General features: G+C 42.3%; 1 protein-coding gene across 1 annotated transcript in view; it reads right to left on the reverse strand.

The window, feature by feature from the left end:
* Positions 1 to 2,613: 2,613 nt before the first annotated feature.
* Positions 2,614 to 13,868, reverse strand: part of LOC147891672 (Radical SAM superfamily protein) — an 86,072-nt gene continuing 74,817 nt past the window's right edge. Inside the window, exons 7-8 of the mRNA XM_087388468.1 lie at positions 13,199 to 13,298; positions 2,614 to 3,359 (exon numbers count right to left, since the gene is read on the reverse strand). Coding sequence (XP_087244594.1) covers positions 3,099 to 3,359; positions 13,199 to 13,298 — 361 coding nt within the window. The 3' untranslated portion in view covers positions 2,614 to 3,098. The remainder of the gene's footprint in view (positions 3,360 to 13,198; positions 13,299 to 13,868) is intronic.

The following is a 13,868-nucleotide window of genomic DNA, read 5'->3' on the forward strand; positions in this document are numbered from 1 at the left end:
AAAAGAACATTTACTTATCATCAAACACTGTTCTTGTAATCCAAGATGCTGAAGTTAATGGATTTTGCTCCAAAACTAATTATATGCTTCCAAACAACTCAAAATCTATTTCAAACCATCTTTTGTAAAAACCCTCCATAGTAAGAGTGCATCTTTTAAAACAAACAAATCTTTCTTCCTCTTCAAACCATGTATTAAAAGAAAACAACACAATTACAAAAACGAACTACAAACTAATTGTTTCTTCAAAGTTGCATCATAAAATCTCATTATTTTCATTGTTGTATATTGTTCTAAAGGTTTTCTCACCTCAATCTCCATGTAAGTTGCTCTGATAGACCCTGATTTGTGTTGAAAACTAAAAATATTGTTAAACTACACGAATGAACAATACATGATTCTTGGAGCAAGGCTCTTTGAAAGAAAAATGTGATCACAAACATCTCTAAATCTATTTTAAGCAATATTATGTACAAAACAATTATATGCTAAATCTATTTTAAGCAATATTCTATATAAAACCATTGCTAGTAAGAGTGGAAAGACTCATTTCTCATGAAATTTCTTACAAAACAAACTAATCTTTCAATGTTTCAAACCATGTAATAAAACAACTGTTTTTTCAAAGTTGCATCATTAACAAACAAATCTTGTCATATCACTGTGTTGCATTGTTCCAAAGATTGTCTCACCTAAACCTCCATAGAAGCTGTTTGGATAGACCCCAAACCTTCACAAGTGGTTCAAAATCATGCACCCTAAGAGATTGCAGTAAAAAAAGTGATCGATATTGAGAGATGGACAAAAGAACGATTGATTTTCATGCATCAACAACTACAATGCCTGAAAGTCAATCTTATTTTATCCTTTCTCAAAGAATCTCATCCAGTAGCTCCTCCTAAGCTCCAAACAACCTGCATCATTCATGGTTCACTCACAACATTTATTAGAGAAAGAAGCTTTCTGCTCAGATGCAAGCAAGAAATTTGAAAAGAGAGATAGAATAAAGATAAATTCAAAATGGTGCTCAAAAATGAGGGGAAGAAAGAGGAACGAGAGAAAATTAAAGGAGTAAGCTAGTTGAATGGAAGGATTTGGTCTCAGGTCAAATGGTACAAGTTTGGTTAAGAAACTAGGTTTCTCAATTTGATTACAACTAAAAAATATGATGGAAGAGTTGAGGCAATAAGTGGATACACATCATTGTTTGGACCATTAAATAAAGAAATAGAGAAGTCGAGCCACTTCCAATATTCCATTGTCCTCCACCAACCAATATTATATTGAGTTTTATTCACCTTATTCTTCCATGTCACCATCCCAAGGGCTTCATTACAAGGTCCTTTTTTAGTCCAATTTTTTTGTAATGATAAAAACTCATGTTTTGTCACTTTTGTGTAACCAAATACCTCTTATGGCAGGTAAGTGTAGGCACTAGGGTTAGCATATTAATCATGAAAAATTATCGTCATGTGCACATATGGTTGAGCCATCCAAAGAGTACATGTAGACTCTAAGCCATGTCCACCCACGTGCTACCAAGGCTACTCAAAACTTACCAACATTGCACACCCCTCCAACAACTCTATATCATTGAAGAAGTTCCTCTGCTTGCTGGTTGTAATTTTTCTTTAGGGGGTGGCATGATTTGTTAATTCCTTCAATATCAACTAGAAAATATAATTTCATGTAAGCTTTCACAAAAAGGCTTTAAGTCCATAGAGAAAGAGGATGCTCACATCGTCACAAGAATTGGATAGAATTCCCAAAGAAGATAAAGCAATAAACAATCTAGCACGATATAAACTAAGGAGTAAAAATACAAGACGAAGCATCAAGTGTGGTAGGCTAGAAGGAGGAAGGATATTTAGAAAACACTAGTGCATGAAAAACAAAGATAACTTTACTCTGTAAAAAGGAAGACAAGTTACCAAAAGGGGCTTAGGATTGGAAGTATGGAGATATAAGATCAACAAACATGTAAAAGAAGTAGCAAACTTGTGAGTTTGTGATGCTAGTTGAGATGTCAATCATTTGTTGTTTTTATGTAGCAGTAATTAGAAGATGACAAGCAAGTACAATTGCTAGGAGTTTCCATCTTTGACCTTTATGGGCAATAAAGGAAAACTACTCGAGAGCTATGCAAAGATATGTTAAGGCATAGTAATAAAAACTATAAGATTACACTATGTTTCTATATTGCATTCGGACCTATACTTGCAATTTACTATTGAAATCAGGCTTATCTGCTAGTTTGTGTAGCAGTTGTTAAAAAACCATTAAAGATGGAGAATCAAGCCACCCTCAAGTATTCATGGTCACCTAAAGTTAGATTTTTCCATCTCTTGATGCCCTTATAGATTGACAAGTTGAGGTCTTTGGTTGCTCACTTAATTGTTGTTGTACATTGTCTTCAGATGAAGATTCTTTAATATCTATGAGAGCTTGCATGTCTCCCCATAGAGTTAAGATCTACCGTACTGTCTAATAGACAGCAACCATCAGACAAACGAATTGAAGAGGTACAACAATGACTTGGATCTTGCCCGGATTCCTTTGTTTTTATCCGTGAAAAATGCTTCAATGTGAAAGTGAGGTCATCCAGGCATTGCATAGCCTTTAAGATAAATGGTATCCATAGCAATGACAGCACCTGCACATGTATCTGCTCACAATGCCTATAAGAAAAGAATATTTGTCCAAAATGATTCATAATGATCCAAATGGAAATCACAGAAACCATGATCAGACATCACCTGTTTTGAAAAGGTGAACTGTCTGTCTTGAAAACAAGGCCTGCTATTTTTCTGTTCTTATTTCACTCCTTTTCCATAATATGGAGCTGTTTAAAATCACCACTTGCAGCACTACTAAATGTTGTGGTGAAAATCGTAGAGTGATTACAACTAAACACTTTCCAAGTGTGGGCGCAGTTTCTTGTAACGCTTGACCTTTCTTGAAACATATTCCTCACCTGTAAGTCCAGTCGTAAAGCTGCAAATTCAGATCCGCTCTTCTTACAGATGTATTTACCTGAACGAACCACATTTGGTGCAGCTGAACTATTTATACAAGTATGGCTGAAAATGTACACTGAATTATTTTTCCAAACTAACAATATCTTCAATGTCCAGGATAGTGGACCTTTCGCATAGAGGTTGCAGCAATTGTTCTTGTGGGTGAATTAGTGAGAGCTGGCCACATGCACCAGCAATATCTTGACCCATTTCTTGCCGCACGATTGTACGTAGCTGATACCCTTCCTTAAGGATTTTCTGGAAACGCAGAACTACCATTTGTTTACTGGCTTCCAAATGCACTGGCACAGTTGTTGGATTGTAAGGTATCAAGTTCACCACCTGTTCCATGGGTAAGAACAATCAGTCCGCAGTAGATCCCATTAAAGAAGCTGCTACACAAAGGTCTGCTTGGGCAAGACAAAAAAGGTACAAACTTCCACATTTCAATGCTATTTGAGGGCCTTGCATGTTACATTTCCAACATGGTAAATATGTGCATTCATGCCATTGCAGTTATTGGTGAGTGTGGGGGGGGTGGGGGTATGTGTGTGGGGTGCGGTTTTTGGGGGGGGGGGGGGGGGGGAGGTGTGTGTGTGTGTGTGTGTGTGTGTGAGAGAGAGAGAGAGAGAGAGCAGGGGGTATGAAATGAATGTTCATTGGAGGGTCAACAGTACTTATGGGACAGAGGACACAGCATATCCTGTCTTTCCCATCTAGAGCAAAAAGTCGCCAATGCTACCCATTTGAAGCACGATGTATCTGCAATAACTGTGACATCTCAGCCAAGCTGAAGTGATCAACAGTATCACAAGATGGGAAGGGGGAGTGTCTTGCGAGATCCTAGAAATGAAAGATTGCCCCATTAGAGATCTCAGTTTCATAAAAAAGGTGATGATTAAAGTGGTGGCCTCGCTTAGAGACCCAATGTGGCCTATTAGACTAAAAAACAGGATAACAAAGGTAGCAAAATGTAATGTGTAGAGTGTACTCAGAGCAACCCTACTGGTCATTGCTAGTAGTGTGTGTTCTTGGAGATGACAATCTCAACATCATTGTCTGTTTTTGCAGAATGTACATTAGAGTGCTAAAAGCAATAAAGCCCTATCCTAATAGGATTGGTATACATGATCATCAAATGAAGGAAAGATGGCTAGATGTAGGCTGTAAGATACATGTGACAGTTGAGAAAGAGAGAGATTAAAACGGGCACCCACACCCAAGGGCCAAGGCTGGTTTCTGAGACAAAGAAACAAATACACCACGTTGTCCTGCAAGAGAATACCCAAATGCAAAGGTCGAAGAGAGGATGTCCCTGGCCAACGTCCATCCGATCAGCTACCCATCCGAGTGGCGGAACATATCTATGCTGTCTCGTAGAATAAGTTTGCTGACCGCGGTTGACAAAGATAGCCTTTTTTCATCCATAAGGACTCAATGGTTACCATCAAGGCTATTGTGGAACTCTTGGAGCACTAGCCTACCGTGCACTACTTTCAAGGGCCTTCCAGCCCCTCTTAACAAGCAGCAAAGACAAACTGATGGCAGTCGAGATAAGAGGAACATGACCCTGAGGTGACCACTGCACACTCTCCAACTATCTCCAATAATGTAACGTAGAGAATCAAATGGTTGCATATGCACAGGTCACCATCCAGTTTACAGATCTTTACACCCTTGCAGATGAAGCCATCTATTCTGGGCCAACCCATGGGTGTTGGTTCTTTTACCACACCAGCTTAGAGTTTGCATAGCAATTTACAGCATTGGGACAGAGAGAAATCCTCCTCTCTAGTCTTTTGGTATGCAACCTCCGCTTCGATATGCATTTGGCAGGACTGCACAGCCAGGGGTTCAAACCCCCATTTCGCCGTCGGTGAGCACATATAGCCATACACAGCCCGTGCATCAGACGGGAGGCTCAACATTTCAGCAATGTGTTGGCTATGGACAGCAACCTGCCATTGATGGCATGCTGTCCGAGGCTTTGTGCTCATACCGTGTCTTACCTCTGGACATTCGTGATGAGGTGTTATTCCATCTTTATGTGAACCTGAAGCGAGATGATGCCCACACAGCAGAGGGTGGCCAAAATAGCACCTATACTCTGAAAGATGTCAATGATAAGCTCATGCTGCATAATTTAAGGTGACACATGCACCCCCAATGAGCTAGAGGAATGGCTCACAAAGCTGGGAGATTACTCCCAGTTCTACCCCAAATAGATTGAGGAGTGCATCATTTTTGCAGGAATATATTTCTAGGATTATGCTCACACATGGTGGCGATACATGAGAGACACTACACAAAGACCAACCACATGGGCACAGTTTAAGGGGCTGATGATCAACACATTTGCATCCCTGTAGTACTGGAGTAGTATTTAGCAGATTTTTATGCATTATCACAAACTGGCGTTTAGGAGTATTTGTAACGATTTTGAAGCCTTTCTCTCTTTGTATTTGTGCATGACATATCTGAAAGGGGAAAGTTGTGTTTTATTCAGGACTTGCATCCCTGCCTCGCCTCAGATGTGGGCAAGCTCGCAGCAGCGGAGGTATTCGAGGCTCGAGCCCAAGTATAACATATACAAGCAAACTACGAGCAGCACACAGCGGAATACATTGAAGGTTAAGAAGAAATCCAAGATGTTTGAGCAGCATGATTTAGGAAGGCTATAGCAGCTCCGTTTCCCAGGTTCCCATGATAAAGGCCCTCCGGATTGTCATCAGGACAAAGAGGATGCAACGGGACTTCACTTGAGGGACTGTTGCGCGGCTGACGGAGGGATGTCACAACGTCTCCATCGATCCAGCCTCTCGAGCTTACAAGATCCATGGTCGACGGATCTTCCAGCTAGAAGCACAGGACATGATGCCTCCCTCCTAACAATGCCCTGTGCCATTGCCAGAGCACAGCTTATGGGAGACAGTATCCAGCATCACTGCTTGGAACATCTGTGTTTCTCACTGCAGTTTTGTCATGGGAGGCCACCCAGGTCCCCCCAGCAGCCACCCTAGTTACCATTGGCCAAGACATGATCTACAGTTCGCACGCAATTTGGGAGCATGAGACATCAGAATCTCAAGCATTGAGAGGCAGGCACATTTCGGCCTGCAAATGTCTTCTATGTATTCACAAAGCATGGCATTCACTGTACATAAAGTCTTCCACCCTATTTCAGAGATCCCCTAGGCAGTGAGCTGGGTTCTCTCAAAACAGACTGGTTGACAAGCAGTGTATTTTGCCAAGATCAGCACCTCATGGGTCACTGATTTGTATGGTTGGTTTTTCTTCAAGCATTAACAGAAAGTTCTTTTCTCTGGGGAAAAAATAGAAGTCAATAGACTTGTCTATATGAAGGCTTCATATGAAAGACAGTCTTTAGTCTGGCTTCAAGACAACTACAAATCGCTTGATCATGTTGAACAGCATGTATGCCCTTGCAACCACAAGCTAGCCATACAAGGCATAACTTATTAACAGAAAGTTCTTTTCTCTGGGTAAAAAATAGAAGTCAATAGACTTGTCTACATGAAGGCTTCATATGAAAGACTTAGTCTCTAGTCTGGCTTAAAGACAACTACAAATCGCTTGATCATGTTGAACAGCATGTATGCCCTTGCAACCACAAGCTAGCCATACAAGGCATAGCTCATTCTATTGCCCTACTCACAAGACGGAGCATTGCATGCTCTTGCGAAGATATTTACCTAAGACAACACGTTTCAAAATCCATAATGGCTGCAGGTGTGTCTCATTGTATGTATGAATAACACTCTTGATACCACTTGCCATCTTTTGGCACAAGGAGCTATTAATGGACAATGCTAACGCTACACCCTTTAGTTGTAAGAGGCACCTAGATATGATACAATGCATCATGATACGAACAATACTTACATGCATTTGCTAGTTCACCAAGTCACATGACACAGTAATGTATACACATTATAATGCTGGCAAAATTCCAGTGCTCACCACCTCACCTAACCTCACAAATGGGGTCTTGCACTATTAAGGTTCCACCAAGACATACCAAGCCACACTGTTTGGAATAAAACCCTCTCATGCCAAGCTTCATGTCGACTACCTATTAGTTTACACTCGTAGCATTATCAAATCAACCAAGCTTATGCGAAGGCTCTTCCAATAGATTACAATCACCTTCAACCAATTATAAATCCACACAAGGCAAATGGTGTTAAGTGGTTCACCAAAACTAAGGTGAACATTAGCCCGCCGTTTGATTCTTTGAATTCTAACCAAGTTGGTTTCGTTTTCATGCTTTTCTAAAGGGTAATATTTTGAACTCTTCTTAGTTCTCATAGGCGTAGAATATTCTAAGAGCTGTGAAGCAGTAGAGACTCCATCTACCATTAACCATTATAATCATAAGAGAAGGGAAAAACATATTGGAGGTAAATGAGAGAGGACTCTCACAACAGGCCACACAGTGGTGCATAAAGTAGTTCTAAAGTCTACAGTTCATCCATCGTCTACTAAGAAATCACTTAGGAACAATACACAATCTTACAATACATAAAAAAGACGATCTAAAAGAATGTACAATTGCTCAGATCACTAAATGAAAGACCAACTCACGCATGTAAGCATACACATGCAACACACGTGATGCATATACACACATGCCTCTACGTGCAAGTATGTTCATACAATTTCATAGGCATGCACACACAAAGAGAGCAGGGCCCAATGAAGGAAATTGTGTGTGTGTGTGTGTGTGTGTGTGTGTGTGTGTGGGGTTTGTGTGTGTGGTGAGGTTGACGGAGCTGCTGCTGCTGCCCTGCGCGCAATTGCCCTGTGCACGTAAGGAACGTGCGACGGTCGACAGAGCTGCTGCTGCTGCCCGCGGAGAAGAAGAAGCTCCCGCTGCTGAACGCGTGTCTGCCTGCTGCAAGAAGCTCCCGCTGCTGAACGCGTGTCTGCCTGCTGCCTTCCTGTGCGCATCTGCCCGCGTGCACCTCTGTGCATCTGCCTGCTCCTATCAAACCCGCCCACTCTCCTCTGCGCCCTTCAGAAGTTTCCCTCAGTCACATCGCCCCATTTCTGCTCGCCCGCTTTAGCCACTACCGTCTGCCCCTTCTTGCCGTCTGCTTTCCTCCTCATTGCTGTGTATCGCCCTTTCCACATCTGTGCATAACCCCCGCTGCCCTTCTTTATCCCCGGCTGTCTGCTCGTTTCATCAATTCTGCCCTGCCTACCTCCATGGAGGATCATATTAAAAGTTACTCCCGGAAGGACTTGTCCCAGGACCCCAAAAGACAGCAAGTCAAATTGTCTACTGCAGCCTCTGAAGATGCTCACTATGTTTTCGACATGCTCAAGGATGAATTCCACCAGAGCCATAAGTAGTAAGGATTATCATGGTCTTATTCGACATCACTGCCCTGTAGGGGTTGAGGTAGTGGATTTTCCGGATTATATGAGGACTGAGTTACCAAGTCTGGCAGCTACTTTGGGGCAAGTTGTATGCCCACCCCGTCCTTCGGGTAATCAAAATCGGTTTTGTGTTCTTTGGGATACAGATCACCCAACCCCTCCTTCCATTGCGGTAGAGGTGGAGGATGTTCCCTTGGGTGAAAAATATATTGATTTGAAATGGGGAGTATTTGCAGGTGCTTGCTTTACTTGTCATAAGTTTGGCCATCTAGCTTCACAGTGTCCTGCAGTCCTGCATCAGCTCCCACCTACAGCTATTGCTCCAGAAAATACTACCCCTCTGACTCATGGTCCGGGGCCTAAGGCTATGCCTAGCAAATTGGGTGATGTGACATCTAAATCTGTTGGGTGATGTGACATCTAAATCTGTTCTTCCCAAAGAAAGTGTGGTCCAGGTTTCAGCCAAGCAAAAGGATAAGGGAAAGGGCAAAATTTCAGAATCTAATGCCTCTCCCTAGGGTGCCTGGCAGCAACCCAAAAAGGCATTTGTGCTTAAGCCACGACCGTTACAATCTCGGCATTGGGATGCCTCTACTTCCTCCCCTGGTCAGGCCTCTACTCCTGCTGACAGCCTGACTTCTCGACTGTGGGTTGACGTGCTCAAGAAGGGCATTCCCGTATGTGGCAATGATGAGGACGATAGAGCTATTGATCCAAGAGGCCAGGTGGACGTCGATGTCATGGTGAGGCCTGACATCTCACACCTTTACTATGTTTCTCGGTTTGACTGTACATATCTTCTATGTCTGCTTCAATTACTTGCATTACATACAATGTCCAAGGTCTTTGCAATGTCAATAAGTGGAGACTTTTCTGGCACTATGTACATAAAATGCACCCTGATGTAATTTCCTTACAGGAACGCAATCAACACTTCTTGGCTGGCCAGCAAGGCCACTTTGCTGGTTATGACATATTTTATGCTAGTACTATGCACTTTTCGGGGGTATGCATGCTGGTGAAACATGATATGCAGCCCACGGTTACTTACAATGACCCTCAGGGTCGATGGATGGTAATCAGATGCATCTGTCATGCTGATCTTTATGAAATAGCATCGGTTTATGCCTCTCAAACTTCTGCGACGAGAGCTCAAATGTGGGCCTCCATCAAGCAATACCCATGGCTGCCCAATGCTTTTTTGTGTGGAGACTTTAATAACTCACCTGTCATGCAAGACAACACCACTCATTGATCTCACATGATCCCCACTGAGCTTCGACACTGGGAGGATATGCTTTCTATCTTGCATGCAGAAGATTTATGGCTCTCAACAAGGGATAGAGATATGGGTTATACATACCGTCACAATGCTTTTACTCATTACTGGGCTCGACTTGACAAACGGTATTTGTTGCATGCTCAGCAGTATACTAGTTTCACATGTGCATTATGGGTCGATCATTCCCTCTTGCTGTCTGATCACTTTCCAGTATGCTTGACATTATCTATAGCACGTTTGACAGAGGATATGCCTTTTTTCCGTCGTCGTCTACTCCATGTTAACAGTGCTTATTTGCTTCATCAACAATTTCAGAACATGGTGAGAGTGGCTGTCCGCCCCCTCCTCTTACATGCTCAGGAGGACATGGATTTTGCATGGATCAGTCTCACCCATCGCTTGCAGGCTGTTATTCAAGATTATGGACGGAGTCACATGGAAAACCTCAGGCTTAAGCTGAAATGGGCTCAATCTCACAAGCAACAAATGGATGTAATGAGCTCTTACAGGCAGCTCACCTCCTCTGAACAGGATTCTTGCACTTATGCGGTTCATATCATCCATCAAAATGATCTTCGCAAATTAAAGAAGTGGAAAATCCAAGCTCACATGAAACCCCTTTTGGATAAGGGTTGCTCCACCAAGGCTTTCTTTAAAAGCCTGCATGTGGATAGGCGAAAGGAGGATATTTGCAGGATCAAGCAAGATGATGGCACCTGGACCACCTCCAAATCAGAATTGGAATCGCAATGCTCTAGTCATTTTCAGCATCTCTTTTCTTCTCAGTTTGATAATTCGATGCAAGTGAATGCAGCTAGGTCTCAATTTCTTATGCATGTTCAGCCTATATTGCCTCGCGAACAGGCTCATGCATTGGAGCAGCCATTTATGCTTAATGAACTGGATGATGCTTTGAGTCATTTACGTAAAGGCAGCTCTCCTGGTTGGGATGGATTGACTGTTGAATTTTTCCGTGCATTTTGGGATGATCTCAAGAACACTATTCTTCTCATGATCAATCATGCTTGGGCAAAACAATCTCTTCCTCCTTCTTGGAAACATGGCCTTGTCAAATTGATCCCCAAAAAAAGCTTGTGTGAGACAATGGCTGATTGGCGGCCCATATCTCTTATGCCAGTCATTTACAAACTCATTGCCAAGATGATTGTCCTTAGGATTCGATTCATCTTGCAAGCAGGACGCAGTATGGGTTTGTTCCCAGAAGGCAGATTACTGACAATATCTCCAATGCTCTGCTTGCAATTGAGTATGCCAAATATTCTAAACAAGATGTTCTCATTCTGCGAGTGGACATTGCGAAAGCATTTGATACTGTCCATTGCGATTTTATTTCTCAGACTACGCATAAATTGGGATTTGGCCCTCGACTGGTCCATGTTATTTACTGGTTGTATTCTCATGCCACTGCACAGTGTCTGCTTGGTAGTGTGTTGTCAAGGACATGGACTATGACCCGTTCAGTGAGACAGGGATGCCCTCTTAGTTCGCTACTGTATGCCATTGCTACTCATCCGTTATTGTTGCATATGGATCATCTTGCAGATACAGGGCAGCTTCATGGCTTGCAAATTCCAGGGGCACAGCCATTCCTTGCACAGGCATATGCTGATGATTCATATTTCATGCCCAGGAATTCTCAAAGTGACCTCTCTCATTTTATGCATACTTTGAATGACTTTGGCCTAGCTGCTGGACTGCATATCAACTTTCAGAAATTGAATCTTCTAGCATTGAAAGAAGCTGATTGGCATGCACTTCTCTGGCCAGGCCACATTATTTCTTCCCATACCATTGTGAGGCATTTAGGGTATCCCATTGGGTGGAATGTTACCCCTCAACAACAGCTTAAATGGGTACTTCAAAAGATTAACAAGAAGCTGGAATGCTGGCACTTGTCGACTTGGCCTCTACATGTTCGACTTCGGATAGTACAGTCTATCATTATGGCATATGTGCAATTTTATTTGCCTCTTCTTCCCTGGTCCTGTAAGCATTTGGCTTCCTATATGTCCCAGGCTATGGAGATATTTTTGAAAAGCAAACCTCACAAAAAGGCTTTGCGATTACTTCCCATGCAGTCTGTTTGTTCTCCTAAGGCTCATGGGGGACTGAATATTCTCAATCTTCAGTTTCATATGTTGGCAAGAAAGAGCACTATGATTGCTGATTTTTTTCAGCAAAAACAGCCATGGGCTATTATGTTAGCAGCTATGTGTGGAAACATGCAGTCCCATGCATATGGGCATTGGATTACAGATCACTCGGAGCAGCACATTTCAAGGGAAAATTCCAGGCTGTCCTGTTTCTACTGCTTTTATTCATGATTGGAAGAGAATTCTCTCTTATGCTAAATGGTCAAGTGCTTCCTCTCATCCTGGTAATTCTCTCCGTTTGGAAAGCATCCATTGGAGCAAGGTGTTTGAATCGCCTCTTGCTTTACAGGCACCTATTAAAGCACATAATCTTATGAAATTGGGCATAAGATTGGTCGGAGATGTGGTGGATCCACATGGTTATGTGCTTTCATTTCCACAAGCTTGCAGGACATTCCCCTTGGGTCTGCATCATAGGCCCATTTGGAGAATACTCTCAACTATGTTGCAGCCATTTGTTCCTGTCCCCCCGCTGTTTGTACAGGACAGATTACTGGACTGGAATCAGACTTCCTTGTCTCCTGCTACCTCTTCACTTTCAATGCATAATTTGACATCCTCGATGGTCTACAGATTTCTTCTTCCACACCATGGATTGATAAGCATGCCAACACTCTTTGGAATTTGCATAGGCCTTTATCTTGGTGGCAATCAAAACTCAGGAACATTTGGAAAGCAAAAATGCCATTGAAACAGAGGCTTTTCTTTTGGAGATGTATAGTGGGAGCTTTTTCCATTGGGGTGAAATTGAAAGCACGTTGTATTGCTTCCTCTTCCTGCCTTTGTTGCTCTCATCACAGCGAGACAGTTCCCCATTTGTTATGGTCTTGCCCGCACTCTCGGATACTGATCACTCATGTCTCTCATTTGCTGCGACATCGGTTTCCCTCTATCAGATTTGGGAAACTCTTCTGGATGTTTGGATGCTTCTCATCTCAGATGTCTCCATTCCTCCTTTTCTTTCACTGGGCTCGTTTTTGGGTACTATGGACCATCTGGACACAGAGATTGCATTTTAGGATGGGACAACAGTTTCCTCAGGCATATGGTTTCTTCAGAATGTCCCTCAAGCAATCCTTATATGATAGTTATGCTGCGAGGGACTTGGATGCTACTAGCCTTGAAGTGTTTTCTCAATGTTTTTGAGTTCTTTCATTAGGCTCTCTTTTGGAGTCTAATGTCATGTACATTGATTTCATGTTAATTTTATAGCTACTGGTTTCACAAAAAAAAAGTGTGTGTGTGTGTGTGGAAGGAAGCCCATTTGGTAATGGTGGGTGTGTGAAAAGGAGAAAGAGGTAGGGGGGTTCCTGGGCTCTCACCACATTCCGCCCGTGAAGCAGCTCTCCCATTTGGTGCGCTTGAATTTCTCCATCATTTATACCAGCAAGCATTACATATTCAATAAACACTTTACAATTCCTGCACCAATAGAGAAAATCCTTAAAGAGATCATTGTTCAAACATGAAATGCTCAGCCCACAATCATACACGAACATTGCTTTGATCCAAAAACTATGACGAGGAATCTTTGATAAATGCTACAGAACTCCTTCCTCAACTATAATAGATGCACCCACCATAAAATAGATGAAAAACGTGAAAAGCAAAGACAAAGGCTCCAAAGTGTACAGCCTTTGCAGTTCAAGATCACTTCACCCAGTACTAAGAGCTAGAAGCACTGCTTACCCACCATTTGCTAGGGGCTTGAGACAAAACTTTGACGCTGTTGAAGAAACGAATGCATTTTGAAGAAAGCTTGCCATGCCCATAATTCAACACAATGTTGCTCTCCAGTGATAGTGTAATCACAAATATATGACAAACTTTTCCAGCAAGCTCTTTATCACCAACATTCTGTTGATATGATCCTCTACTTATTCATATTTTTTGCATCATGAAGTTTACTAGCTGCCACATGATTTATACAAATGACTATTAGAATCCAAGGCTCTGCAATCCGCTGCCACAGCACTTTCAAACCATTCCTAT

This window comes from Dipteris shenzhenensis, chromosome 17 (assembly GCF_047967505.1).
Source record: "Dipteris shenzhenensis isolate YYH24624 ecotype China chromosome 17, Dip_SZ_1.0, whole genome shotgun sequence".
In the NCBI taxonomy this organism is placed as follows: domain Eukaryota; kingdom Viridiplantae; phylum Streptophyta; class Polypodiopsida; order Gleicheniales; family Dipteridaceae; genus Dipteris; species Dipteris shenzhenensis.